Below are 25,896 nucleotides of genomic sequence, written 5' to 3'. Positions count from 1 at the left end.
ATGTACACCAAATCAATAGATGCATAACATGTGTTTCGCACAAAAAACAAAATCAATTTACCATGGTTAGTGATACATGTTCTTACCTCATTTTATCACTTAACCAAGAAAAGTTTATATGATTTGGTATAAACATGAGCATAGGTAATTATTTTCCGGAATAAGTAGGTAGGAGATTATAGGCTCTTACCATGAAAAAAAAAAGTATCCGCACCAAGTATTTGCACCCAAAAAAAAAAAAAAAAGATGCAAGCCATTTGTTTAATATATACACACTTACCACTTACCGTGGTTGAGTAACATGTATTCTCACTTCAATTTCTAAAACCTCAGATTGAAATGTTTGATCTAAGCGTAAACACTTGCCCCTCGCGTCTAATCAGACAGAATAAATGAATAAAGGCCTCCTTACAGGCACCAGCCATCTGGCATATTCTCTCTAGATTCCACAAATAATTTCTACTACAGTTAAGAGATGGATTTTGCTGTTATGAATCTCTTTCCTGATCTTGAGGTAAAGAAGGTAAGCAGCAGGCGAATGTTACGAACTTAAATAGCCAAAGAGCCAATCAACCACTAACTACTTTACAATACAAAGCAACAAGAAGCAAAAGAACAGTTTTGAGGCAGAGAAATTATGAGGATATTTACTTACAATTCTGAAGAACGGCATTATGGATAACATGGCTTTATTCCTTCATAACTGGTCAACTATAGAGCTTATAAGGTTTTGTGTGGGCTCTCGGCTGTAAGAGTGATAAAGTACGTTAACCTGTGACTTCCTTTTTTTTCCCTGTCGGAATGTAACAGGATGAGGTTGGGCGGTTGAAGAATAAGCAAGGTTTCACATTAAGCTAGCAAGGCTTTCAACAAGTCACTTATATTTCTATAATCATCTCAAAAACGGCATTTCCCACCAACAAAAGTTTAGCTGATAGGAAAAATGAGACGGCATTTCCCACCAACAAAAGTTTAGCTGATAGGAAAAATGAGAGAACTGTACTGATAATCTTTTTCGTTTCGACTTGCAGCATCTAAAAATACAAGGGGTAAATCAACAACTGAGAAAACATTACAGCAACGATGGCCGGCTGCCAAAAAGCCCAATTGAGCTGAAAACTACAGGTGAGAACTAGCTGGATCCTAGAAAATGGGATTATGTGAAAAATGTACAACTGTAAGCTGAATATAATCGTCAGTGCTGAGGGAGAACATGTCTTTTTTCCAACATTTCGTAGTGGAGTACGAAATTATCCTGCATTGGATTTGCAGAGAAATCAGAAGACTAGAACCTCAATTCCTACAATTAACATAAACTAAAAAAATGTAAAATGAAATCCATACCTTGCGGATTGTCTCCCATGTGTTTGGATCAAAACAAATATAAGATCCTCTCTCATAGGCATTGGTCTTGACAAGAGGCTCCATGTTGGCAACCCTCATAAACCACAACCGATGTTCTCTGTGGTAAAACCAGCCACGGTTATACCTGTATGAAATGATGCGAAAATGGTATCAAATAGATACAACTAAGAACAAATGCAAGCCAAATAGGTTAATTATGTAGTATGCGGTATCCCAAGAAGCAATCAAAAGCTAAATGCTATCAGGTACTACAGTAGAATGAACGAGTTCCCTGTAAAACCATTTTTTTGTACAAAAGAAAGGACATACAATTCATTAGCAGCATATAATTGCGCTTCATCCTTTGGCATGCTGCAAAGAACAACAGATTGAGTTATTTCTAGATTCAAATTTTCTGGCCAAGACCGCTAGACTTGCTTATCAGAGGGAGACTTGCCTGTAGAAAATGTAAAACAAAGTGTCTAACTGAAACTTGGAAAAGTATGCTTGCTGCAGCCAATACAAAACGTATCAGTAGATTTAAAAGAAAAAGGTAAAAAAGATGAAGATAAACAAGAATATCGAGGTCACTCACATTCAGAGGAGGTGGATGCTTGGCATAATAACATTGAGGTACAGTAAATTCTGGATCACCCTTGGCAGGCTCATCAGACCACGGGGAACCAAACATCTTGTGCAAATTTTCGGCAGAGTTCAAGTTCAATCCAAGAGTTGTTAGATCGATTCCAAGTGCAAGAGAAGTCAGATCCGGATCGCTCATTCTTATTACACTTAACAAACCAAGCATACCAAATGGGTCAGGAGCACCTTGAGCCTGCATGGATTTCATGCCCTGATCCCTGTATGGCGGACCTAAAGCAGACATTTGCTGCAGCCGAAATTGGGATTGATTCTGATGTTGCTGATACTGCTGGATAAGCTGATCATATGAGCCAATGCCAGAAACAGTACTTGGAGAATTAAGAGGCCGTAAGCCGATACCAGGTGATCCACCAGACTGAATCAAAAGGAGCAAAAAACGAGTAAAAGTATCACCTAAAGCTGTATGAATATGGCCCTTGCAGCCACTACAAATTATGCATGAGAAAAGCTTCTTCACCATAATACTAACAAAAACTCTTAGCTTTCCATGTCATAACAAAACTCAGTAATGCTTAAAAGCAATGGCTCTTCTGGTAAAACCAAATTTCTGTCTTTGGAATCAGCCAATGTCCACAAGTACTCAGAAACAAAGGTATACCAATCTCAACTCTACCCCCAACCCCCCCAAACAAAAAAAAAAAAAAAAAAAAAAAAAAAAAAAACCTCCAAATAGAAACAGAGGAAGGGGAAACATGTCTTCAAAATTTTATTAGAAAGTCGTCTGCAAAGGAGGGCCTCAATCACCTCTTTATGTGGAGTGAATGTGATCCATATTTCACCTCCATAACCCCACCACACCACCCCCAAATATAAAGAGAAGACAAACAGATAAAAACAAAATGAGTAAAAGCAAAAACAAAATGTATAAAGGTAATGCACCTGTTGGTGATAACTGGAGTGTGATGACGGGAAGACATCTGAACCATGTAAATGTAGTGGATCCTGGTTGTTTACATTTGAAAAAGAGAGACCACTATTACTCCCCGATGAGGCATGTTGCTGCTGCTGCTGTTGTGAGCGAAGCGATGAGTATGTTCCTCCCAAGTTAAAACCACCAGATCTGCCCATCTGTGCATTAGATAATGAGAGATAGGTGGGAGTGTCATGAGGTTAAAGCATTCACTATTAATCACAACATTAAAAAAAGAATCCAGTATTTCAGAAATTTGTGTTTACAGAGAAGTGCTGCTGCTGCATCATAGAAATAGTATTATCATGAAGTTGTTCTTTCTGGTGAAGATCCATAGCATAATCAGCATTGCCACCTAAGCAAGCATGAGAGTAATCCCATTTAGTAGATTCCTAACATGAAAAAGTTACATTGTCTCTTTTTCTTTCTCTTTCTAGTCTTCTCTCTAGTTATTCATAAAGCAAGATCAAAACAAGAAACAGACAAACAAGCTCAGACCTGGAAACAACAAAAGAATAAAGCCCCATAAGCATGCTCAAACTATAATTCCTAGCCCTCCCAGGGGAAAAGAGAGCTATAACCCAGATAAAGCCCGGGACTAGGAAGCAAGTTTAGTTTGTGGGGTGCACTACCAACCTCATACTAGGAATTGAGAAGTGCACCCAATAACACTATGTTTAAAAAACAATCAGATCCTTTGCGATGAAAACACAAAATGAAGAAAATGAAAAAACTCTCACAGAGGTATGCAAACTAGTACTTTCACCTCCCCTCGGTTATTTCCTAACAAAACAGGGGAATGACACATAGAAGACTATTTCCCTCCACCCACCTTTCCCCAAACAAATTGTCACGCCAAAGTCATGCGGGAGGAGTGGGTTGTCAACTCACTTAAGTAAACATGAGAAGAGATTCGTGCATGCATATAATCACCTTTAAATCCTGGCAAGGCCGGAAAATCTTCATTTTGAATGCTGAATTCCTGATTTTGTTGAGCAATTTGTTTTCGCAATGAACCTGAGGTTGTTCCCTCCTCAGTATCCTCAATGAATAATTAAATAAAATCATTTCCGCAGAATATCAGGAAGGAAAGGCACTTTGATTACCCAATTGTCCTTGAGGCCCTCCAGCAGAACTAGGTCGGCTGCTTAGCTGAGGGAAATCGTTGATATCAAATGGAGATCCATCATTTGAATTCACATCATTCAGCATTCCCATGGAACTAAGGTTGCCGACCGCTTGAGCATGATTCTGAGATAGCGGACCACCAGCAGTAGGATATGAATTACCTAACATTGACATTACCTGCGGAGAGGCTGAAACCAGATGGTAACATTAGCACAGAAGACAGATCGACCTACCACATAATATAACATGGTGCCTAGTTCACCGCAAAACCTTCAAATAACAACTTTATGCAGAATTAATGGCAAAAACAGCTTAAAATAAGTTTCATCAAGGTGAATTTACATAATCAAATAATAATATGTCTCAAAAACACTGATGAAGTCCTAGAAAGGTTTTCAACTTGAGGTCTATGGTGGGGGATAACAAACTCATCAAATGGGGAGCAGAAAACCAACTCAACACTCAAATAGCCAATAGCTTTATAAGGAGGTCAATGAAGAACCAAGTAGAAATGATAAAAAATTAAAACTAGCTTAATGCGAAAATCAGATTTACTTGAAACTACTCTTGTTAGGGCTATAAGAAAAAGAAGAAAAAGATTAGGCTAAAGTCATAAGCGGCCCCCTAAGTTTTTCATCTTTCACTGTCACCTTATCTAAGACTTGTTCCTATTGAACATTAAACTACTCAAAAAGTGTAGCTATTAGACACTTTTCGCTAACATGGCATGGTGTATGTGATACACCCAACACCAGTGCATGAAAGGCACTTTTTAGCTTCTTTTTTTTTTTTTAATCTCTTCTTCTTTATTCTCATTATGTCACCCCCTTCCTCCACCCTCCACCACCTTCTGCCATCACCGCGGCCAATGCCACCACCACTGTAATCACCGCTTTTTTCATCTTCTTCGGATCTGAAAATCACCACCACCATCGTCTCCTCCTGCTTTTTCTTTAAATCTAACAACCGCCATTATTGCGACCTTATTTGCCAGAAGAAATGGAGACCGCCACATTGCCACCACTCTCTTTCTCTCCCTCTCTTCCTCTCTTCTGCCCGAAAAATTTAGATTTAAAATCCAAAAAATAGATCTACAACCAAAAAGGAACTAGATCTAAAGAACAAAACAAACAAAAAAAAAAAGCATGGGTTTAAGGGACGACCCGCGGGTGGGGCTGGGATCTGATGGTAGGAGAGCAAGGGGTTTGGGTGGGTGGGGCTAGGATTTAGAAAATAGGTTTTTAAATTTTTATTTTGCTAAAATGTAGTTTTTCTTTTCCTCATAATTCATTATTATCATTATTTATTTTTTGAAACTGGTAACTTTTATTCATTATTACCATTATTTTAAACCCAAAATACCACATGTCGTCAGTTCATTCGTCACTTACACACTTTATATATTTGTCTGATTATCAAAAGGGGTCTAATAGGTAAACTTTTTGAGTAGTTTAAATGATCAATAAGAACAAGTCTTAAATAAGGTGTCAAAGTGAAAGATGCGGCAAGTTTAGGGGGCCCGCTTATGACTTTAGCCAAAAAGTTAATAGGACTATCTCCCTCAGAATTTAGTTAATGACAGATAAACCACCTAGCTTCTGTAATATACAATCGTATATGGATTCCCTAGTTTTTTTTAATCCAAATGAAGGAATTATCCTCCGCGGTTTTTCGCTTGAGGTACATAAGCCTATAAACATAACCTCCTCAGTGAAAATGTAGATTGTAGATTAACAATCCATATGTACCTGATTTAGCATATCAACATAAATACGCCCATATTTCAAGTTTTTTTTTTTTTTTGATTAGCGCCGGGTGTCCGAGTCTCTTTGAGCCCCGACTAATCCCGGGGGTGCACAGGCCCTCGGCAAGGAGTTTCCCGCAAGTGCACCACGGGTAATTCAGGGTTTCCCCAGTCCGATGGCCCTCAGAAATTGTTTGCACCCAGCGGGTTTCGAACTTGAGACCTTGAAAGGGAGCACCCCAAGGCTCAAGTCAATTGCCACCAGGCCAACCCCTGAGGGTTCCCATATTTCAAGTTAAAGCTACATAAAAGCTCGAATTCATATATTTCAGGAAACAGACCAAAAGAAGATACGCAAAGAAGATTATTAAATGTCTATAATTAATATTAGGTACTTCATCCAAGAAAGAACAAAACTAGCTAAGCCTCTGTCAAGTATGAAAATAACGTCAGAGAACGTTTTGGATACGAAAAACTGAGAACAGACAGCACGATGAACAGAACTAGCAAAACTAGAAGAAGAGAAACTATCAACATTTCAGGTTAGTTTACCTTGCTGCAGAACGCCACCCATTAGCCTATTAGATCCTGGAACATTTAAATTTCCAGAACCAGTGTTCGCACTCAAATTTAGTCGAGAAGCAAGACCAGGCATAGACAATCCTGCACCAGAGTTGATGCTTCTCCCAATGTTACCTCCACCAACTATATTTCCAACTGAGTTTGACATCCTTGGACCTGCATTTCCCAAAATTGGGGACATCCCAAGGCCTTGAACAGAACTTCGATTACCAATTGCTGCAGAGGTTGGAAGAATCCCAGGAATAGAACCCCCAACACCATTAGTGTTATTATTATATCCCGGGCTACCAACAACACTCATACCACCTCTACTTGACATGCCAGAATGACCAAGAGAACTTCCCTGGGATATCTGGAACAGAGATAGGCAACGAAATGATGGTTGCATTCTAGAGTTTCTGAGTGCTGTGTGAATAAAGAATGAGAAGGGAAAAGTTGATGCAGGTAAAGTTCGGAAACTAATTCTAATCGATGCTCGAAATGGTTTCAACAAATATTAGTAGTATATCTCTCAAGAGCTTTTCTAAAATCTCCATTTCCAAAATCAAATTACAACCATTTCACAAAATCAAATCTTCTTTCCCATTTTTCAAAAAAGCATTTGCTCCACCATCTCAAACTATGTTTTCACCAAGTGCAGGAGAGAGAGACCAAACCAAGAAAATATCAACATTACCATCTTAGATGGACTATTCTGTTATTTTTCCATTACATAGGTAATGTACTAAACAAAAAAGAAACAGAAATACACAAACCTGTGAAAGCGCTACTGGAATATTATTTGATGCAAAACGTCCACCAGAGAGGCTATTCCCGGATTGTTGGACCCCACTTGAAGGGGCATTATTTATTGCAGTGTTTCTTGAACCAAGTGTACCCGGCATGCTAGGAACATTGAAACTCCCATGAATGTTATGAAGGCCCTGAATACTACCTGTGAGGAAGAAGTTTTCTAGTACACTTGCTTCAAAAATCAGAAAGTAATGACAATACAGAAAACAACTCACCAGAGTGATGATAAAGAGGGGAGGCCGCACCAGATTGAGGAGAGAAAGATGAAGGAAATGAGCGTCCGGTGTTGTCGGGAAGATTTGAAGCTGACCCGTTTAGAGATGACTACAACCATACCAGGAAAAAATTGAGTGCGGACCACTAAATATTAGAGCAGTCAGCAGTACCCATTTCATGCACCAATGCAGTGTTATCAAAAGTGAAAAGCACCAAAAAAGCTCTAAGGTCCATTTGGGGCTTTAAGCGCAAATCGCAAATAAATTGTTGGGCTTTAATGAAAAAGGCGCAAATGGGTAAAAATGCAAAATATATGTGTTTAGTTCAAGACTAATAATTATAAGCATGAATAACAGATACATGGACAAAGAAATTGAAAAACAATTACGATAAAGTGAAATATCAATTGTTTAGGGTCGCCTCTTCATGAGACGCTCATTGGCAAGTAGAAGTATGTCTTAGAGCCTTGATGACGACACCTGAAGAGCACGTAAAGCGAGGCGAAGCGTTTGAGCCTCGCTTCAGGGCTCAAGCGCGATTTAAGCGCGCCTTTGACAACACTGCATCAACAAGACATCTAAAACTGACATGAACAAGAATATATAATTCATCAGTCAAAAAGAAACAAATCATACATAGAAGTTTTCAATACTCTTCTGGCGCGACATGTTGGTTTCTTTGGAGGGAAGATATTCTAGGAAAACAAGAGCCGTCTAAATTGGGCATATATATTACTTTAACCAAAGTGAAAATCGGAACTGCATTACTGACGTATCACAAAAATAAAATGTTAGGGGATCCATCAATATCAGATCACATGTTTTGATAAAAACACAGCCACAAAAGGTAATCTACATTTTGGAAGTTCCAATGACTAGCTCAGCACCTCAGCCTCTTCTGGTGAACCTAGGGGAAAATAGTACGACACTTCATATTGCTCCTTTACAAAACAATTATATGTCAATTTTCTCCACGGTGATACTTATGCATTTCTCGAACTGCATTTTGTAATAGCAAAGTTTCACTCATTAATTCATTTTAGATGAAAGAATTTAATGTTTAGTTTCCATACTCCACAAATATGGCTAAACGAGGTAACTAAGTCTAAATTCTGGAAATGTATGTATACTTTGTTCCAAAGGAAACTAGAAGAAAATAACACGACACTCTATTCTTTACCAAATAGTTGATGTTAGTTTATTCCGCAAAGATACTTATATCTTTGTTCTACATCAAAGTTTCCATTCAAAAATTGATAAAAGGGCAGCCTGATCCATTAAGCTCCCACTATGCGCAGGATTTGGGAAAGGGTCAAACCATATTAGATCTATGTAAGCATCCTTACCTCGCGTTTCGACAAAAATGACGGATTTCCTCAAAAATTTATGTTGGATGAAAAAGGTTATGCTCCTCAAATAGGATTAAATAAGATAACTAAAACTAAGTTTGGAGAAGATACGAATAACTCGGTTTGAAGGATCCGGAATGACCGCCAGGTCTTTACTGATTTTTATTGTGGAGGCCTAAATGGACATATGAGTAGATATAGTGACAGATCCAACCGAGCATATTAAAATATGGTTATCACGCTAGGAATGAAAGAAAGAATACTTCAGAGTTTGTATCACCTTTAGTTTTAGCTAACTCCTAGTGTAACGAGAGGGAATCACACGTAATAACATTTTCTTTTGTGACAAGGTAAACATGAGAACATTTAAAAGTGAGGTCACTATAAATATATTTCGTTCATATCAAAAGAAATGACATGGACAAACCGAAAATTCAATAGTGGACACTAAAAGCACAAACTAACATTTATGGACAAACTATTGAAGGACTGAATTCGGGACTAAAAGCTGATGTATTGGAAGGAAATATCAACTTGCATTGAGAAAATAACAAATGAAGTTCGAGGTGTGTAAAAAGCAGCATCATGACCACAAAAATCTGGTGGTAGAGTGAGGAGATACAAAGAACTATCAAAGCACAACGGGACTATAGGAACGTACCGACAGCAAAGAATCCTTTAAAGAATATAAGAGAGTTAACAAAGAAGCTGATATGGTTATTCTTTTTTGTTTGAGAAGGTAAAGAAGTTAATATGGTTATTAGTGAAGCTCAAGGAAAGAACTTAGAATATAAGTTAACACGATCCAGAGAGAAGGGATAAAAACTTGAACAAGGTTAAATGTACTAAAATAATTCCCAATAAGTCTTGATAAGAGTTAGTGAGACCAGAAGATACTATTCTGATCGACTGCTCAACATAAATTACGAGGATTACTTTAAAGTATAACCTCAACTAGTATGGGATTGAAGCATAATTATAGTTTTTGTACGAAAGAATGATCTAGTACTGTTAACAATACCATCATTAAAGTAATGAACGTAGAATGAAGTTAACCAACTATATAAACAAAAGTAAATATAATTAATAGCACCAACAAAATTTTCACCCTCACAGTGACATAGAAATAACTCTGAACACCTAAGTGATAAGGTTGATAGACATGAGCAACATGTTCTTCCAGAAAGAGGAAAATGATAAATAGAACCCAACCGAAAAAGCAATAAATACAAGAAGGGAACACGAGTATCAAATACAATGAACTGTGTGTAGAAAGATGAATACATTGAGTAACCCCGACATTGCAGAAATGTCAAGAGGTCATGCAGAATATTTTCCTTGTCGTACAGAAGCTTCCTTTTCCTTTTTCTTCAGAAAGGTTTTGGGAGAATATTTTGAAGCCTTTCCAATGTGTAATTACTGATTATCTGTAAAGCAATGTCAACGGAATAGGCAGTCAAAAAATATTATAATCTTTACCATCAAAACTTTTGAAAGAAGAATTCATCGTAACGTATTAAAGAAAGGGGGAACCAAAAACCTTGAGACAAGCTGAGACATCCACCAAGCACATACATACATACCATAAACATGCAAATTATAGCGCATACGATGTAAACTAGTGCTAGCAAATGGACAGGTTGGGTTTATTTGGCCAGGTTGAAAACGTGCTGAAAAAAATGGGGTACAACCCAACCCACCCATATTCTTTTGACAAAGAAGGGCAGCTACGAGTCCTAACCCCCATATTTAATGCAGCTCAACCACTGTAATTAACGATTCTGGTCAAAACGGGTTTGACTGATTTATATAGGTGTGAGAAAAAGCCGTTCATGTTTTATACATAATTTACAATAAATAGTTAAAATGGAACTTAGATTGTAAAATACTCACACATTCTACTGGATTTCCCTCAAAACTCTGGTTAGCTCAAACTCTTTTCCAATATTCAGGAATTTTCATTTAGCCATCTTAAAGATCTTTGCATTTCATACAAGAGAAAGAACATATCAGCACAAAAGAACAGTGGAGCATCACCTCTGCCTTAAAATAGTTCATTCATCCTTAGAACAAAACTCTACAACAACTGATATATTAAACACAATTACAAGAGCTCAATTTCACCTTGAAGATCTTTTCGATTCATACAAGAGAAGAAGATGTCAGTGCATAAGAGCAGTGGAGTATCATCTCAAATAGTTTGTTGTTATGATAAAACTCTACAACAATTGATAAATCGAACACAATCACACGAGCTCAATTTCACTAATGTTGAAGCAAAGAGAAAGAGAAACTAAACAAAAAGGAAAGTCATTTAAAAGGTACAACTCAATTAAGTTTTAAAACATTTAGTATGAATATTTTCCGTCTCTTTTGGCTCAAGTATAAAAGGAAAGGTAGTATATTATGGTGATGCCATACAAATAGAATTATGAGTAAGCTAAAAAAAGTTCACATTAATATAAATTAAATTCTTAGATTCTTCATTTCACATGTTTTCTGTTGTGCAACAAAGCACAGTAACATAATCTACTTCACAATTAGGAAGCACCCAGTAGGTACCTAAATTGCTCTATTTCCATTTTTAATTAGACTGAATATCAGGATCAAGGCATTAACTCAAGAAGTATCCACCATTAACTGTGCGCACCCGAAGGGTAGCGGCTGCGGGTTCACATGTCATCAAAAAAAAAAAAAAAAAATTATGTGCATTTACTCTATGGCTCCAACAGAAGAAACTCCATGAAGATTTTATCCTTATCTAAGGCAATCATAGAAAGTTGCTTGAGATACTTGAACACGTTAATCGAAATAGCAAGGTCTCAATTCCAGCCTCAAAGAAGACGTAAATTCAGCACTAGCAATAGAAGTCCAGGCTTTAGGTGGGTTCTTTAATACACTCTCCTTTATACTTCAATGCACATCATTTTTTTACTTCATCAGAGAATCCAAAGCAGTGCGAGCGTAACATGTGATTTTATCCAGTGAGCACTTGACCGTTTTTAACAAATTTCAAATCCGTATACGATCCATTTTATAACATGTTGAACCTATACTTATATAATAGACAAGTTGGACGCGGTTTTACTATGGGGGGACAGAGCAGGTCAAATAATTATGGGTTAAAATTGGCAGCACTAGCGCAAACCAGTAATATACGAGAAAAATTTGAAAAAAGCTACCATCACCATCCACAATGTCTTACTAAAATTTCAAAACTGACAAAAAGAATTTGAATAATTTGTAGTCTTTATCGCCATCGAACAACCAAATAAGTAACTTTTACACTCCTTTTTCCCATCCATTACTACAGATGAAAAGAAAAAGCTTCAGACAATTAGCTCAAATTAAATTAAAACAAGCAAACATATCAAATTACCAGTCTTCCACTCTCATAAAACTAAGTACCTAAAACCTAATCCCTAAGCCAAAAAAAAATTAAAAAAATCAGCATTTGCCAAATCATTACATGTACAGGTTACTAAATTCAAACCCTAGCATTTATCTGAATATACAAATCAAGAGCTGTATATACGAATTCAACAAATAAATTAAGAGATAACTGAAAGGGAAAAAAGCATTACCAGAGTAAAGATCTGTGAGAAGATTGTAGTGATCTTTGATGGTGATGACAAGTCGATGGAACAAAATAGAAAACTGAAATAAAAAGACACCCAAAAACTGTAGTTTGCCCCCCAAGTCTCAACTCTCAACACTGTGGCGATTGGGAAAGAGACGCGTAGGATCGATTGTCGTAATCTTTCTTGTCCCACTTTGCCCCTTGCTAGTTGGCGCCTGCTCAAAATACAAATAACCAGCCCCTTGTTTTTGTTTTCTGGTCAAAACCTTGTTTTCTTTTTAACATTATTATCTAAATCATATTATGTAATCTGGAAATAATATAGTAAAATTTAGAGTGATAACTGTACGTTTGTTAGAGGTGATCTTCACCTCCCCTTTTTTGTTTCATTTATTTAATATAGTGAAAATCTAGACTCGAAAGCATACACTTGTTAGAGGTGATTTCTGCCTCTCCTTCTTCGTTTCATTTAAATGTAATAATATAGTGAAATTCTAAACTTGAAGAGCATACACTTGTTAGATGTGATTTCTGCCTCTCCTTTTTCGTTTCATTTAAAATGTAATAATATAGTGAAAATCTGAAATCAAAAGCATACACTTGTTAAAAGTGATCTCCGCCTCCCCTTTTTTGTTTCATTTACAATATAGTGGTGAGTCAAAAATAAATCTTATGTCGGGCTCTACTTTAAGCATGGTGAAAAGTGAGTATATGGATAAACCAATTAATTATGTTATCTTTGATTATATTGTTAATGTGAATTTAATATTATATGTCTAGTTTCTTATTTCTATTACGTATTACGTAATAATTTTAAATTGAACGTAGATTTTGCACCAAGCCAAATTTAAAGAATTTACTTTTCACGTAATATACATGAAAAATGTAGCAGAAGATTCATTCAACAACAATAATTTATAGGAACAAGCAACACACGATGTTTATATCTACTCCCTACGTCTCAATTTATGTGATATAGTTTGATTAGACATAAAGTTTAAGAAAAAAAGAAGACTTTTGAAATTTATGGTCTAAAACAAGTCATAGATATTTGTGTGACTGTAAATTATTTTATTAAGGGTAAACGGGGAAGTTTTAAGTTAGATTCTTTCTAAATATAAAAATGTATCATTCTTTTCGCGACATACTAAAAATGAAAGTATATCACGTAAACTGGAACAGAGGGAGTATTTACTAACACATATCATCTGTCTTGTGCCAATGATGGATGATCTTTGATATCGAAAAATAACTAAAACAAACGATATTGAAAACTAACTCAAACTAGAAAAACGTCCATACTCGCTAGGGGTGTACAAAGAAAACTGACAAATGGCACCAAACCGATAATTCAAGTCAAATCGAGAAAAAAATCCGACTAGTAGTTTGGTTTGACTTGGTTTGGTCTTGGAAAAAAAAAAGCCCGATTATAATTTGTTTGATTTGGTTTTAACTAAAAAAAGTCAAACCGGATCAATCCAACCCGACATTACGTGTATATAATTTTTAAAATATTTTATACATAAAACATTTATTTGTAATGTAATTTATAAATATTTTTTCCATAGTTTTAACATATTATTTCAAGTTTTGACTTAGAATTTTGAATGATCCAATAAGTTTTATAGCCCACAAATGTTAGTAACTCAAATGAAGCTCAAATCAAAACTAGATTGATACCAATGCTAACAAAGGAAATTATGTTATAACACTAAGATAACGATAATGTTGGATATCTATTCTTAGTTTTGCATTGGTTTAAACAGTGAAAATACATAAATTTTATTTATTTTTAATATTTAATCATGTAATTAATATTTACTAGTCGTGCTTATTTTAGCATGACTTAGTACTTTTAGATTATGATCATTTTCATTATGGCTTAGCGATTACATTTTTCTTTTAATATTTTAGTACAATGCCATCACTCATTTCACATTTTGTGTTATTTTCTTAACAAACACCTTAATTAGATAGATGTATCTCACTAGGACTAAAGAAATATTTGAAGTACAAGTTATATGTCTTGTATGAAGACTTTATCGGGAAAAACCCGAAGTTGAATAACCCGACTTTTGTTAGTTTGGTTTGATTTATAAATTTAAAAACCCATACAATTGGTTTAGTTTGGTATCTAAAAAAATCTGAACCAACTTGACCATGTACAACCCTAATACTCGCTAAATGACTGCTTCTTTTAGCAATTAAGTGAACTAGAAAGGGAAATTAGAGATTACCTTTCCCTAGATAATTATCTTAAATGGCGGACAATTATCCGGGGTTTTAATTGTTTAAGGTCACATAGCAAATACTTTTTCTTTTTTCCCAGATTTCCAGGAATAAAAAGGTTAGATTTGGTGATGGTTAAGCGTTATACTTGTATTCATTTGTAATGGCATTTTGTGTGACGACTTTGATATGGTTAAGTGTTATACCTGCTTGCATTCATTTGTAATGGCATTTAATGTGACTAAGGCTCCATTTGTCCATAGAAACCAAAAATAAAAAATAAAAAATAAAAAAAATCACTCTTTTTGGAATTTTGGAGTTGGAGTTGTGTTTGATCATAGTTTTTTAAATTGTAATTTTTGGTAAAATGTAATTGTAAAAAAAGTGAATTTTTTTAAAAAATAAGTTTTTGAAATTCCGAAATACAACTTTAAGTTATATTCAAAATTCTTATGACAAACGGTGAAAAGTGAAAAAAATGAAAAAAAAAAATCCGAAATAAAGTGAATAATTCTTATGGTCAAACGCCTACTAGGTACCACATCGCTGGAAAGCAAAAGAAAGAAGAAGCTGATGTCATATAAAATAAGAGGGTGGTGGAACACGTATACATACTTACCTGGACGGGGTTATTGGGCGATCAAGAAGGCCATGGCCTAAGTTGGTGACTTCCATTGCACTTTGGAGGGGTGTCCACTTAAGATCTGCCCAAGTGGCAGAGTCTACGACATAATTTGTGATAGCGGGGGCCTGCGTTCGCGCGGCCCCTGCCCAAATCTTAAGCCCAAAGTTTTCTTGCCCAGTCCGCTTTATTGTTTTGGGCCTCTATTCCGTGAATTGAGTGTTATTTTGTTTTGGCCCAACTCAGTGGTTAATTTGGTCCAAATAACGGATTTTTGATTCAGGAAACACTAGATTACATATAAGAATCACTAAATTATCAACGTTTTTTGTTTATAAAATACTATTCCAGAAAGGAGTTAATAATGTCTGCAATTACTCAAATATACCGTGATCAAAGAAACAAATGCACATTAACCAATATAGAAGTACGTATAATAACTTTGTTTAATATTTTAAGAAGAAATAATTGTTAAAAAGGTTGGGTTATCACTTAAAATATTATCCTTTCCTATAGTAGTTTCTCCCCCTTTTTGTCTTTTTATCAAAAGTGTGTACGGTGAAAACCGGGGTCTTGACCCAATGGCCGAAGGTTCGGAGTAAGAACGAGGGGAGATAGGTCAAAGAACGAGGGGAGATAGGTCAGTATCAGCTCGACTAGTCGGACACGAAAGTTCCGGTCTCAACCATTCGGACACAACAAGGTCCGAGGAGTGATGTTTCAAGTTGATAAGTCCGAGAAATCCGGCCCGTTGGGTATTTCTCTCGGCACGACGCGTCCCGCAGCTGTCAAGCCCGAGATTCAGGGAATCACTATCCACGATTGATTTAGTTACCATGTAAAATACAAATACTTGTACTATAAATAGGGAGGTAAATCCTCAGGAGAAGGCATCTCATGTTTTTTACTTTCTTCTACATCTTTATACTAAACCCTAATTCTTAAGCTCTGTAAGCATCAAAGGGAATAGAATTTTATACCAATTGGTTCGGGTTCAAAGTGCTTTGGCCTCGGTTTGGATCAGACGTCGAGCTGTTCTTCAAATCCACTGAGACTATCTCTTTACTTTCTTGTCATTAATATTTATCTATTGTTGTTATTCCTTTATTTTACAAACGAATCAAACCGCGTATCATTTGAACCACATACAAATTGAATTGTTACCTTTTTAAGGGGTAAACAAAAAGCATAGCTAGTGAACGATCTTAAATGAAACATATGCATAATGTAATTGTTTGAATTCTCTTCGCTCGGAAAATTACGCTGTATATATATAATATCAAAATTAAAGTTTATGTATATTTAATAAATGTTAGATCTGCTGTATTTACTACTTTATGTGTTGAATTCTGCGCAAAAAAATCTGCCATTACTGTAAAGTATGTATATACATAGCATATTGTATGTCTGTTATGTATGATGGCTTCGAGCAATGCATGCATGTCTAGTAAATGGAGCTTCATATCAGGTCCTTAAATCTAAACAATGTATTGCTCCGCATTTCATCATGCTGACGGACAAGTGTGTACAAAGCGTATATAGCAGTTGACAAGGAGTCGGGGCAATAGGATGGAAATCATGGCCAATTCAGTGCTATCACCTATGTACATGATTGTGTTCTTTAAAAGCATAATATACATAATTATACTTTTTCCACACACACCTCTGGCAAATTAAAGTTCAGCAAGAATAGGATGGATAATGGATTAAAGTTCATTCTTCTAACCTATATCACACATACAACAAAATTGCGATAGCTAAAATAATTCTTACCATCATATCTATCATATATACGATACTTACTGATCAAGGGAATCCTTTTTAATCAATTTTCAATAAAGGAAAAAGCTCTCAAGCTTTTATACCTATATCAACCATCAATAATCTGTATTAGATTGTTAGTCATGAGTGTCCGTTTAATGACACTCTTCTTGTTTAAATTGTTTGTGCATTTTCCCCACTCAGTTTTAGTGTTTTTTTTTTTTTTTTTCTGGTATACTGCCAATCAAATTTCCATTCACACACAGACACACATATATATCTATATATATATATATGTCTTAAAAGAGAAAATATATCACTCCTCTGCTCATAAGTAAATTTAAATCTTAAGAATCCAGGTTAATTACAAATGGTGTTAATTACAAGACTTATGTTGAGAAAGATGACTATGTATATATAGTTCGTTAGAACATTTTATTCCATGCTCAAATGTTAAATAAGATAACTAAGTAACGTGGGAGTGATGTAGTGGTTCTATAATTGCAACATATATCGTGAAACGCCTAGACTAGACAAATAATGTTACTGCAGTGAATGAAATGATACTGAAGTCTCTGTAGGGTGTGGCCCTTTAATTTTATGATGATTAATTGCGTGCACCGAATAATAATTACTTAGTGGCACAGACATTTACACAAAACTAAATTAAACTTGATTTCTAAGCTTCATTATTTTCCAATTTCATCGCTAAAAGTTTATAATTGTCCCTTTTCTGGTTGGTCCATTCCTTTTTTGCTTCTTTTCTTTTGGTCTACTTCTTCTCTTCATTATACTTTCCACAAAGTTCCTTTAATTTCTCCTTCCAAGCAGAAAGTCATACATTCGAGTGGTTATTATATGGTAACAGGTAAGCACACATGACTTTAGCAGAACTAACTAATAATATTGTCGAATGTGGTAAGTGTAACAAATACGATTTGTGATGAAGTGGACTTTCTTGCAGAAATAGACAAATGTAATTTGAGTTCGAGAACATAATGTACATAGAAATTTAAGGCGTTAAATTGGAAACTACAAAAGTTTAAAAAGGAGAATTCCTTTTAGTAAAGAAAGTGTTTGGATAATCCGATTATATGAATGTGACTTTTACTTTTGAGAATATATAATGGAAATGGTATATCTTATGAGATAACAATGACGCAATTTTCTGCTTTTATAGTAATTGTAGATAAAAAGTATGGGATCAATAATCAAGTTTTTTGTTCAATCACTAATACCTTTAGTCAAAAAAAAAAAAAAACTTTTGTGACGACTTCTTTTCTTTTCTAGCAAAAGAAATTAAAGCTCACAAAAGAAAGTTAGAGTTCAAAATTTTTGGCATTCCTAAAAAGGTATATATGCAACTCGCAATGCTCCTATTTTAAGAATTATTTTTTTTAAAAAAAGACCATCTATATCTATACGTTTTGGTCTTTTTTTTTTCTTTTTTACTTTTGGCAATTATTAAATATGATACTAATTGATATTGTGTATACCCAATGGAATAGACACCCTCAGACATGATAAACATTATACACTTTATTATTTTTGTCTTTATCAAGAGTAAGTGACAAATGACGGAGATCCGACACTGCTTGGAAATTTTTTGTATTTTATATGTATAATATACATTATTTTTATAAAAGAAATTGTATGGATACTATGATGACATTGCTTAAAATATATAATATAATATAAATATTAATTTGATACAAGCAAAGCTTCAAAATCGCCAAAGTCTTAAACTCAAATTACTTAATTAAAGCCTTATTAATAGTACCAGACATTGCTTATGTAAAATTATGTGTACGTCCATGTAAAGCCTCAAGGTCAGTTTTAATTTCCTTGATCGAAATTAAAATCCTACCACAAAAATGTCATTCTTGTATCAAATCTGATCAATATAATACATACATTAATCACTATAATACATATATTCGAATACATATATGCAAACAACATTCTAGTTGTTTTGAAAAAAAAAAAAAAAAACACAAAAACCAAAGTAGAAAAACGAAGTCCATGAAATGAAACATGGAAAATTAAGAGAATGAAAGGAAAAATATTTAAATAACTACTAATTTAGTGTATATATTATTAACCAACCACATCAACCTTGATGGTGCACGATAATAGTCGCCGGAAAATGGTGGCGAAAGCAGCACATGATATCTCTTTAGCCTTTCTAAGCCCTTCACATTTTCTTTTCCGGCCACCACTTGAATTAATATTACTACCACCAATAGTATTATTACGAGCCTTTTTCTTTTTTCCGTAGCATTTCATTGATGCTTTCTCGTTTACCGTCTCCTCTTCTCTTGAAAAAGTGTAACTTCTTAAGTATAATTGCCTGCATGAAATACTGTCCACCACCTTTGGATGAGCACGAGTAGTGTTATTGTGGTTCATTCTTGAACTAACGGACTTTATAAACTCGGCATCGGATTCCGGCCATTTATAGAGGTTTATGTATGTGGCTCTTACCGGTGCTGCTCTGGTGGCGATGTCATTAACGCAAGTTGATATGCAGGTGGAGGCCATGATCTTGATTTTTCGGCAAGTGTAGTATGAGTACTGGAAACAACGCTTAGGTTTCAAGAGATGTTTTTGTTTTTGTGTGAAGGAGAGAAGTATAATATAGGTGTGGAGAGAGAAGCTAAGGGGGTGAGAGAGCCATGTTGCTGGGGTTGAGAGATATATACATGTATGATGGAGTGGTCAAAATTACAAAATTTGTAGTTAAATTATATAAAAATAAGTTTTTATACGTAATACAATTTGGATTTCGAGAGTCAAACTTATTTATTTTAACCGTGAATTCGGACATACAATCTTTATGTTTTTTGAAAAATAGTTACATATTTAGAAACATTATAAAAAGTATTATAAGTCACAATAATTAACAATTTAAAATATTTACCGGTCATAAAAATAAATTGCAGTCAAAGATTTCTTGTTTAACTCTCGAAATTCAAACTGTATCACATAAATTGAGACCGAGGAAGTACCTATTTTGTCGTAAAGGAGAATTTTGAGATCATTGAGATGTAGTGAAATTCATGAGTGATTGAATTATTTTTACTTCAAGGGGTTTTATGCATTTGGTTTGGTAGGTACTGTAGGTGTGTAGGTGGTGAAAATATGCAATAATTTGGCATCATTCGCAGGAGTACTGGAAGACATCTGTATAGTATTAATTTTTAATATTTTAAAAATAAGGTGAAATTAACTTAAATTGGTACCTCCTGTTTAGTTTCCAACGACGAAGGGCAGCATTAATTTGGAGTAGCAATAAAGTTGTTTTTGTATGACTTATGTTTATCGGTCTTAAGCTGTGGAATCATAATTTTATAAGATATAATGCCTAAATCACATTTTTTTGAAATACGGTAGTCCCTGAGCCCTACGTGAAAGCAAGATGATTCGTAAGCTCAAATGTATTTTTTCTTCTTTTTAGTTGCAAAAAATCTCGGAATTCAAACATATATAGTGAAATTCAGTCTGCACTCTGCTTCACTTGTTTGTGTTACTGGATATGAATAGTATTTTTGACTTTTACTTGGACACTCCAGCCAATAAAAGAAACTAAAATGATTGCGTATATATGAATTGTTCTAAATATTACTCTTTTACGGGTCGTTTGGTAGATTGACTCATTAGTCCCGGGATTATAATTCCGAGACTAATTTATCCCATCTATTGGGATTATTTTATACCATCTAAAAGATGGTATAAAATAATCCCAGTATAAGTGGGATAAGAAGGTATAAGTTGGGATATCCCAGCACTAATTTTTGTACCATGTTTGGTGCAAGGTATAAATTTATCCCAGCACTAATTTATACCTTCTACCAAACATGGTATAAAAATTAGTGCTGGGATATCCCAGCTTATACCTTAAACCAAACGACCCCTTAGTACTTTATGAGATTATGTCGCACTACTTGTCCAGGCACACACAATTAATTACCTTCCCCACAATTAGTATGCACCTCCCTCCTGCCATTGAATTGGGAACTTTCAGTTTTTGGTAAAAGATGATTCGTTTTGATTAATGAATATTGAGCTCGTATCATGGTGGCTTATAATTCAATCTTTCTTCTTACGTCTATACTAAGTTTATATGAAACTGGGGAACTAACACTTAAATAGTAGAGTAAATGTTGAACGACTTTCGAATGACCAACAGCAAGATTTTCAAATTAAGAACACCATCAAGAATATCGACTAATTCAGTATGAATTAATACCATTTACATAAATATTGTGGAATTTCAGTATTAAATTTCCAGGATACATCAAAGTTGTAGGTTGTGACGTCCGGGCATACTACACCAGCAAACAAAGAAATTTACAAATAATAAAAAAAGAAAAATTTAACTTATACACTGACACTTACACTAGATGCAAAATTTAATCTTGTATATATAGAAGGTTGTTTTATTTTTCAGATTCTACGTCTTATTTCTAGACTCTCTAGGTTCTTTGACATGGCCACCTTAAAATAACAACTCAATGAGAAGGCCAACTCTCATACCTTTTTTTATGTTCCTTTATCGAGAAGTATGTTATAAGTTGCACCATTATTGACATTATATTCCAGATGGTTGTGCTTGTAAATACGAGACGCCCACAACAATATTCAAAGCTCGCACAAGATGTGATTATGCCTTACCTCATTGGATTTGGCTAGGTTTTAAAGTGTTATCTTCAGATTGAATCCTGAGTCATGCTATTAAAACTCGAACAGGCCTTAGGAATGCCAAGAACCTACAACCTTCAACTTAGTAATGCTGAGAAAATTAAATAGTTGAAGAAAAAATAGTACTCAAACAAAATGGAGCTTTTATTCCAAAACCGTCATAGACATGTTAGAAAATTAATATTATCTTAAAAGGGAATGTCCATCAATAGTTGGGAAACGTTATTTTTAAACTAAATTTTTTTCTATCAAATTCTTATTTAGTATATTATTTTATCTTATAAGAGTATTTAATAGGGTCAAATTAGCCGTTATAGCTAATCGTTAACTAGCCCTTGGAGAAATATGTATTCCTTTAAAGAAAATTGAACTACCATACCTACCAAGATACCCACCACAACTGTGGAGTAAACAAAGAACAAAAAGACTCACATTTAGCTCACGGTAACATTAACTGAAGAATGCATACTATATACCATCAATATTACAATAAAAAACAGAACCCCATAAAACAAGTTAGCACATTAAGAATCATCATATAGCAGCATTGTCACCAAGTACACACATATTGGAACATACAAGCTTATATTGAATGAAATTTATACAGAGGATTCACATAATTAACCTAAATTATTGAGGTTTCAAATGCAGGTATCTTTGTTATATGCACAATTAGTGTATGCTTGAAACCAACAACATTGATTTCAAGGAAAAGATAGACTGAGAGATAGTTAGAACTTGAATCCTTCTGTCCGCATACATTTTAAGTTCAGCAAATTTCAGAATATCTAATAGATGCATATCTTTCAGAACAACTGCTCCTATATAAATGTTTTGAAAAGCTTTCGAATGAACAAAAGAAAAGATTTTCAAAAACTATCATAAAGAATATGGACTACTTCGTTATGGATACCATTTACATAGAAGAACTTGACTTGTGGAATAGCCACAGTACTAACTTTTCCAGGCTACAGCAAAGCTGTAGGTTGAGACGTCCAGGTATACTACATGTACACAAGCAAACAAGAAATCGACAAATTCAAATAGAAACGGAAGATTTAATTTATATATACTGAAATTGACACTAGTAGTGAAATTTAGTTTTTCATATAGAATGTTGTTTTACTTTCCAGATTCTACTTCTTATTTAAAGACTCTATCTGTTCCTAGACATAGCCACCTTAAAATAACAACTCAATGAGAATACCAACTCTCATATCTTTTCTTTATGTTCCTTTATCGAGAAGTATATTATAAGTTGCACCATTATTGACATTCCGGATGGTTGTGCTAGCAATACGAGATCTACCATGGCAATCATAGCTCAAACAGGATGTGAATATACCTCACCTCATTGGATTTAGCTAGGTTTTAATGTTGTATCTTCTAGTTGAATCCAGAGCCATCACTCAAAACTAGAACAGGCCTCAGGAATGCCATGTACCTACTACAAACTTCGACTTAGTAATGTTGAGAAAAATAGTCGAAGCAAAAATAGTACTCTAACAAAATGGAACTTTCTTCCAAAACTGCCAAAGACATGCTACAAAATTAATATTATCTCAAAAGGGAATGTCCATCATTAGTTAGGAATTTTTTTAAAAATAAAATATTATGGTTTACATCTAGTTCTTATTCAGTAAATTATTTATCTTACATGTAAGGTCAAACTAGCCATTGGAGAATTATTAGGATCAAACTAACCGTTGGAGAATTAATAGGATCAAACTAACTGTTAGAGCTAGTCATTGGAGGAACACCTATATATACAAGGTGTTTTGAAGACTTGTATATAGATTACTTCTAAGTCATTTTTCTTTCTCCTCTCTCTTCTTATACGTTGGTTTTTCTTTCTTGAATTTTTATTCCTAGTTTATAACTGGATGAGCTTGTTGAAATCTTGGTGGATAGCCTTAATTAATTCCCAATTTATATTTCCGTTTGAGTGTTTGGTTGATCACATATGATCACAAGGGAACATATCTACTCTGCCCAACATATCATGCATCATGTTAGTGAACTCCTTGATCCTATTCCCTTTCCTTAAGCAAAGGATCAAGAAGTTGGAGGACCAATTGAGGAAGGTAAGGAAAGAGAACAGGATCAAGGGATTCACTAACATGATGTATTATATGTTTGGTGGAGTAGATATGTCCCCTAACATACATCCTCATGATCTCAATGATTTCACTTATGTGATCAATCAAACCTCAAACGGATATATGAAATGATGGAAGAGAAAGTTGGTAAAGTGGATTTCAAACCGAATGGCCTTCAACCCTTTATTGGACAAATGATTCCTGATAGGACCAACGTCGAGAGACCAAGAGCTCCTTTGTTGGTTCCTCTTGTAGCTCCAACACCGATTGTTCCTCCAATGGCTTCACCAATGGTTCCTTCATTCGTTCCTCTATCAATGTTTCCTCTGGTGGACTCCTCGAGGTGCCTCTCTGTTTTGGGTCTAATTTGTTAATTTATATATGGGAAGTGTGCTCATATATCTTTCTCTAATTTGAGTCAATGTTTGCGGTATAATTTGTTGATCAATATATGAGAGGTGTGCTCATATATTTTCCTCTAATTTGAGTCAATGTTTTGATTCCATATGTCCATGCCAATTTTCCGTTTTCCAAACTGATATACATCATTGCACTTCAATTAGAGTACTAAAGAGTTCAGCAATTATAACACATGCTACGTGCAATGCTATTTTGTGACCCAAATACTCATTTCAAAAATGAAGACCATAAGAAAACATACTGTACCAAGTTAAAGACCACCTAAGAACTTAGATGAGAAAATTAAACCACTATTCCACTAAGATATCCATCACAATTAAAAACTATGAAGTAAATAAGGAACGACAAATTCATTCTTAGCTCAAGATGACATTAATTGAAAATGCACACTAACCATCAAGAATACACTCAAAACATACACTTGATATTAGGTGGACGCATAATTGTGTTGTATGTGTTTCTTATGGTCGTCATCCTCAAAATGAGTATTTGGGTTACAGCAGAGCATTGCAGGCCACATAGGCTTAATTCCTTAGCTCTTCCATACTCCAACAGAAACTCAATGGAAATATATCAGCTTGAAAAACGATAATGAACTTTTCATAATAAAATCACCAGACATAAGGAAGCAAGAAAATTGGATCAAATTAGAGGAAAACATACGAGGATTAAGTAGCTTGTCCAATAAAATAAAGATGCACCTTTCAGAACCTTCACTCATACATATTGAAACATACTATCATATATTGAATGAAGTGTAAATAGAGGAATCACATAATTAACCTAAGTAGTTGGGATTTCAGATGTACTTAAAACTTGAATCCTTCTATCAAGTACATCAAGAAGGTTCAAAAAATACTACTAATTGCTTAAAAGGAATATATATTAAGTATTGAATCACGCCCTTCTCTTTAGGTGTTTCTTATGGTATGAAGAACCATCTACATTTTCTTCAAAGATTTGTTCATTTCTTCTACTTTCAAAAAATTAGCAATAGGATTGACAGAGTCAATCATATCTAATTTAATAAATTAAAACTTATTTATAAGAATATCAGCAATATCTTCAAGTAAATTCTTGATCACGGTTGAGGCAAAGATGATGTGAACAGGTAACAATCTCAATCTACTATTGTCATATGAGGTGCTCATAATGGACTAAAGGTAAAATGAAAAATAATACTAAATGTTTTTGCTGAAGACAAATTTATTATAAATTACGTAAAATGTAAGTCGTCGTCTTCTTCTTCTTCTTCAACTATTTGCTTCTCTCTCTTTTTGGAGATGTAGTTTTCTTTATTTGTAAGACGGGTAACGAAAATATTAAAAGCAATAAATTTTGATGTCTTAGAGTAGGCAAACAGAGATAATATTTTTTCTTATTTCAGAGTAACTACAGGACAGAGGAAGGAAAAGTAAAAAAAAAAAAAAAAAAGGGAGAAAGAAGCAATAACAAAATAGAAAATAAATACTGTAATAGAGGATAGAGATGAAATTAACAAGAGGAATTTATTAGATGATGATGAAAAATGAGAGAAAAAACAAGAACAATGAAAGGACAAAATATAAAAAAATAAATGAAATAGATACTTATCTTTTTTTCTTCCTCCTATTTAGTCTCAAAAGTTTTCTTTTCTCTTCTTTTACTTGAATAGAAGAAAGATTCACTGAACAAGAGTTTTATTGTTTTAAAAAAGCATGAAAAAAATCAAGTCCTTAAATATATGAATTACAACTATATTAAATTAAGAAAATCGT

At 34.4% G+C, this 25,896-nt stretch overlaps 1 protein-coding gene and 2 non-coding genes across 3 annotated transcripts; 2 read left to right on the top strand and 1 right to left on the bottom strand.

The window, feature by feature from the left end:
* Positions 1 to 977: 977 nt before the first annotated feature.
* Positions 978 to 12,750, bottom strand: LOC132605348 (probable NOT transcription complex subunit VIP2). The gene is made up of 14 exons (XM_060318526.1): positions 12,312 to 12,750; positions 10,012 to 10,154; positions 7,379 to 7,487; positions 7,127 to 7,305; positions 6,342 to 6,723; positions 4,024 to 4,233; positions 3,851 to 3,934; positions 3,184 to 3,272; positions 2,887 to 3,075; positions 1,940 to 2,362; positions 1,802 to 1,854; positions 1,675 to 1,716; positions 1,345 to 1,489; positions 978 to 1,255 (listed from the first exon to the last, which is right to left on the bottom strand). Exons 2-14 carry the CDS (start codon positions 10,027 to 10,029, stop codon positions 1,196 to 1,198), a joined length of 1,983 nt encoding a protein of 660 aa, XP_060174509.1. The 5' UTR covers positions 10,030 to 10,154; positions 12,312 to 12,750; the 3' UTR covers positions 978 to 1,195.
* Positions 7,379 to 7,459, top strand: LOC132619437 (small nucleolar RNA snoR35). Its single transcript, XR_009574719.1, has one exon. It is a non-coding gene; the product is annotated as a small nucleolar RNA snoR35 (small nucleolar RNA).
* A 2,397-nt stretch (positions 12,751 to 15,147) lies between the features above and the next one.
* Positions 15,148 to 15,307, top strand: LOC132618325 (U1 spliceosomal RNA). Its single transcript, XR_009574056.1, has one exon. It is a non-coding gene; the product is annotated as a U1 spliceosomal RNA (small nuclear RNA).
* Positions 15,308 to 25,896: the final 10,589 nt, after the last annotated feature.

This window comes from Lycium barbarum, chromosome 1, assembly GCF_019175385.1.
Source record: "Lycium barbarum isolate Lr01 chromosome 1, ASM1917538v2, whole genome shotgun sequence".
In the NCBI taxonomy this organism is placed as follows: Eukaryota; Viridiplantae; Streptophyta; class Magnoliopsida; order Solanales; family Solanaceae; genus Lycium; species Lycium barbarum.
Note: the sequence above shows the minus strand (reverse complement) of the source record. Positions and strands in the feature narration are given on the sequence as shown.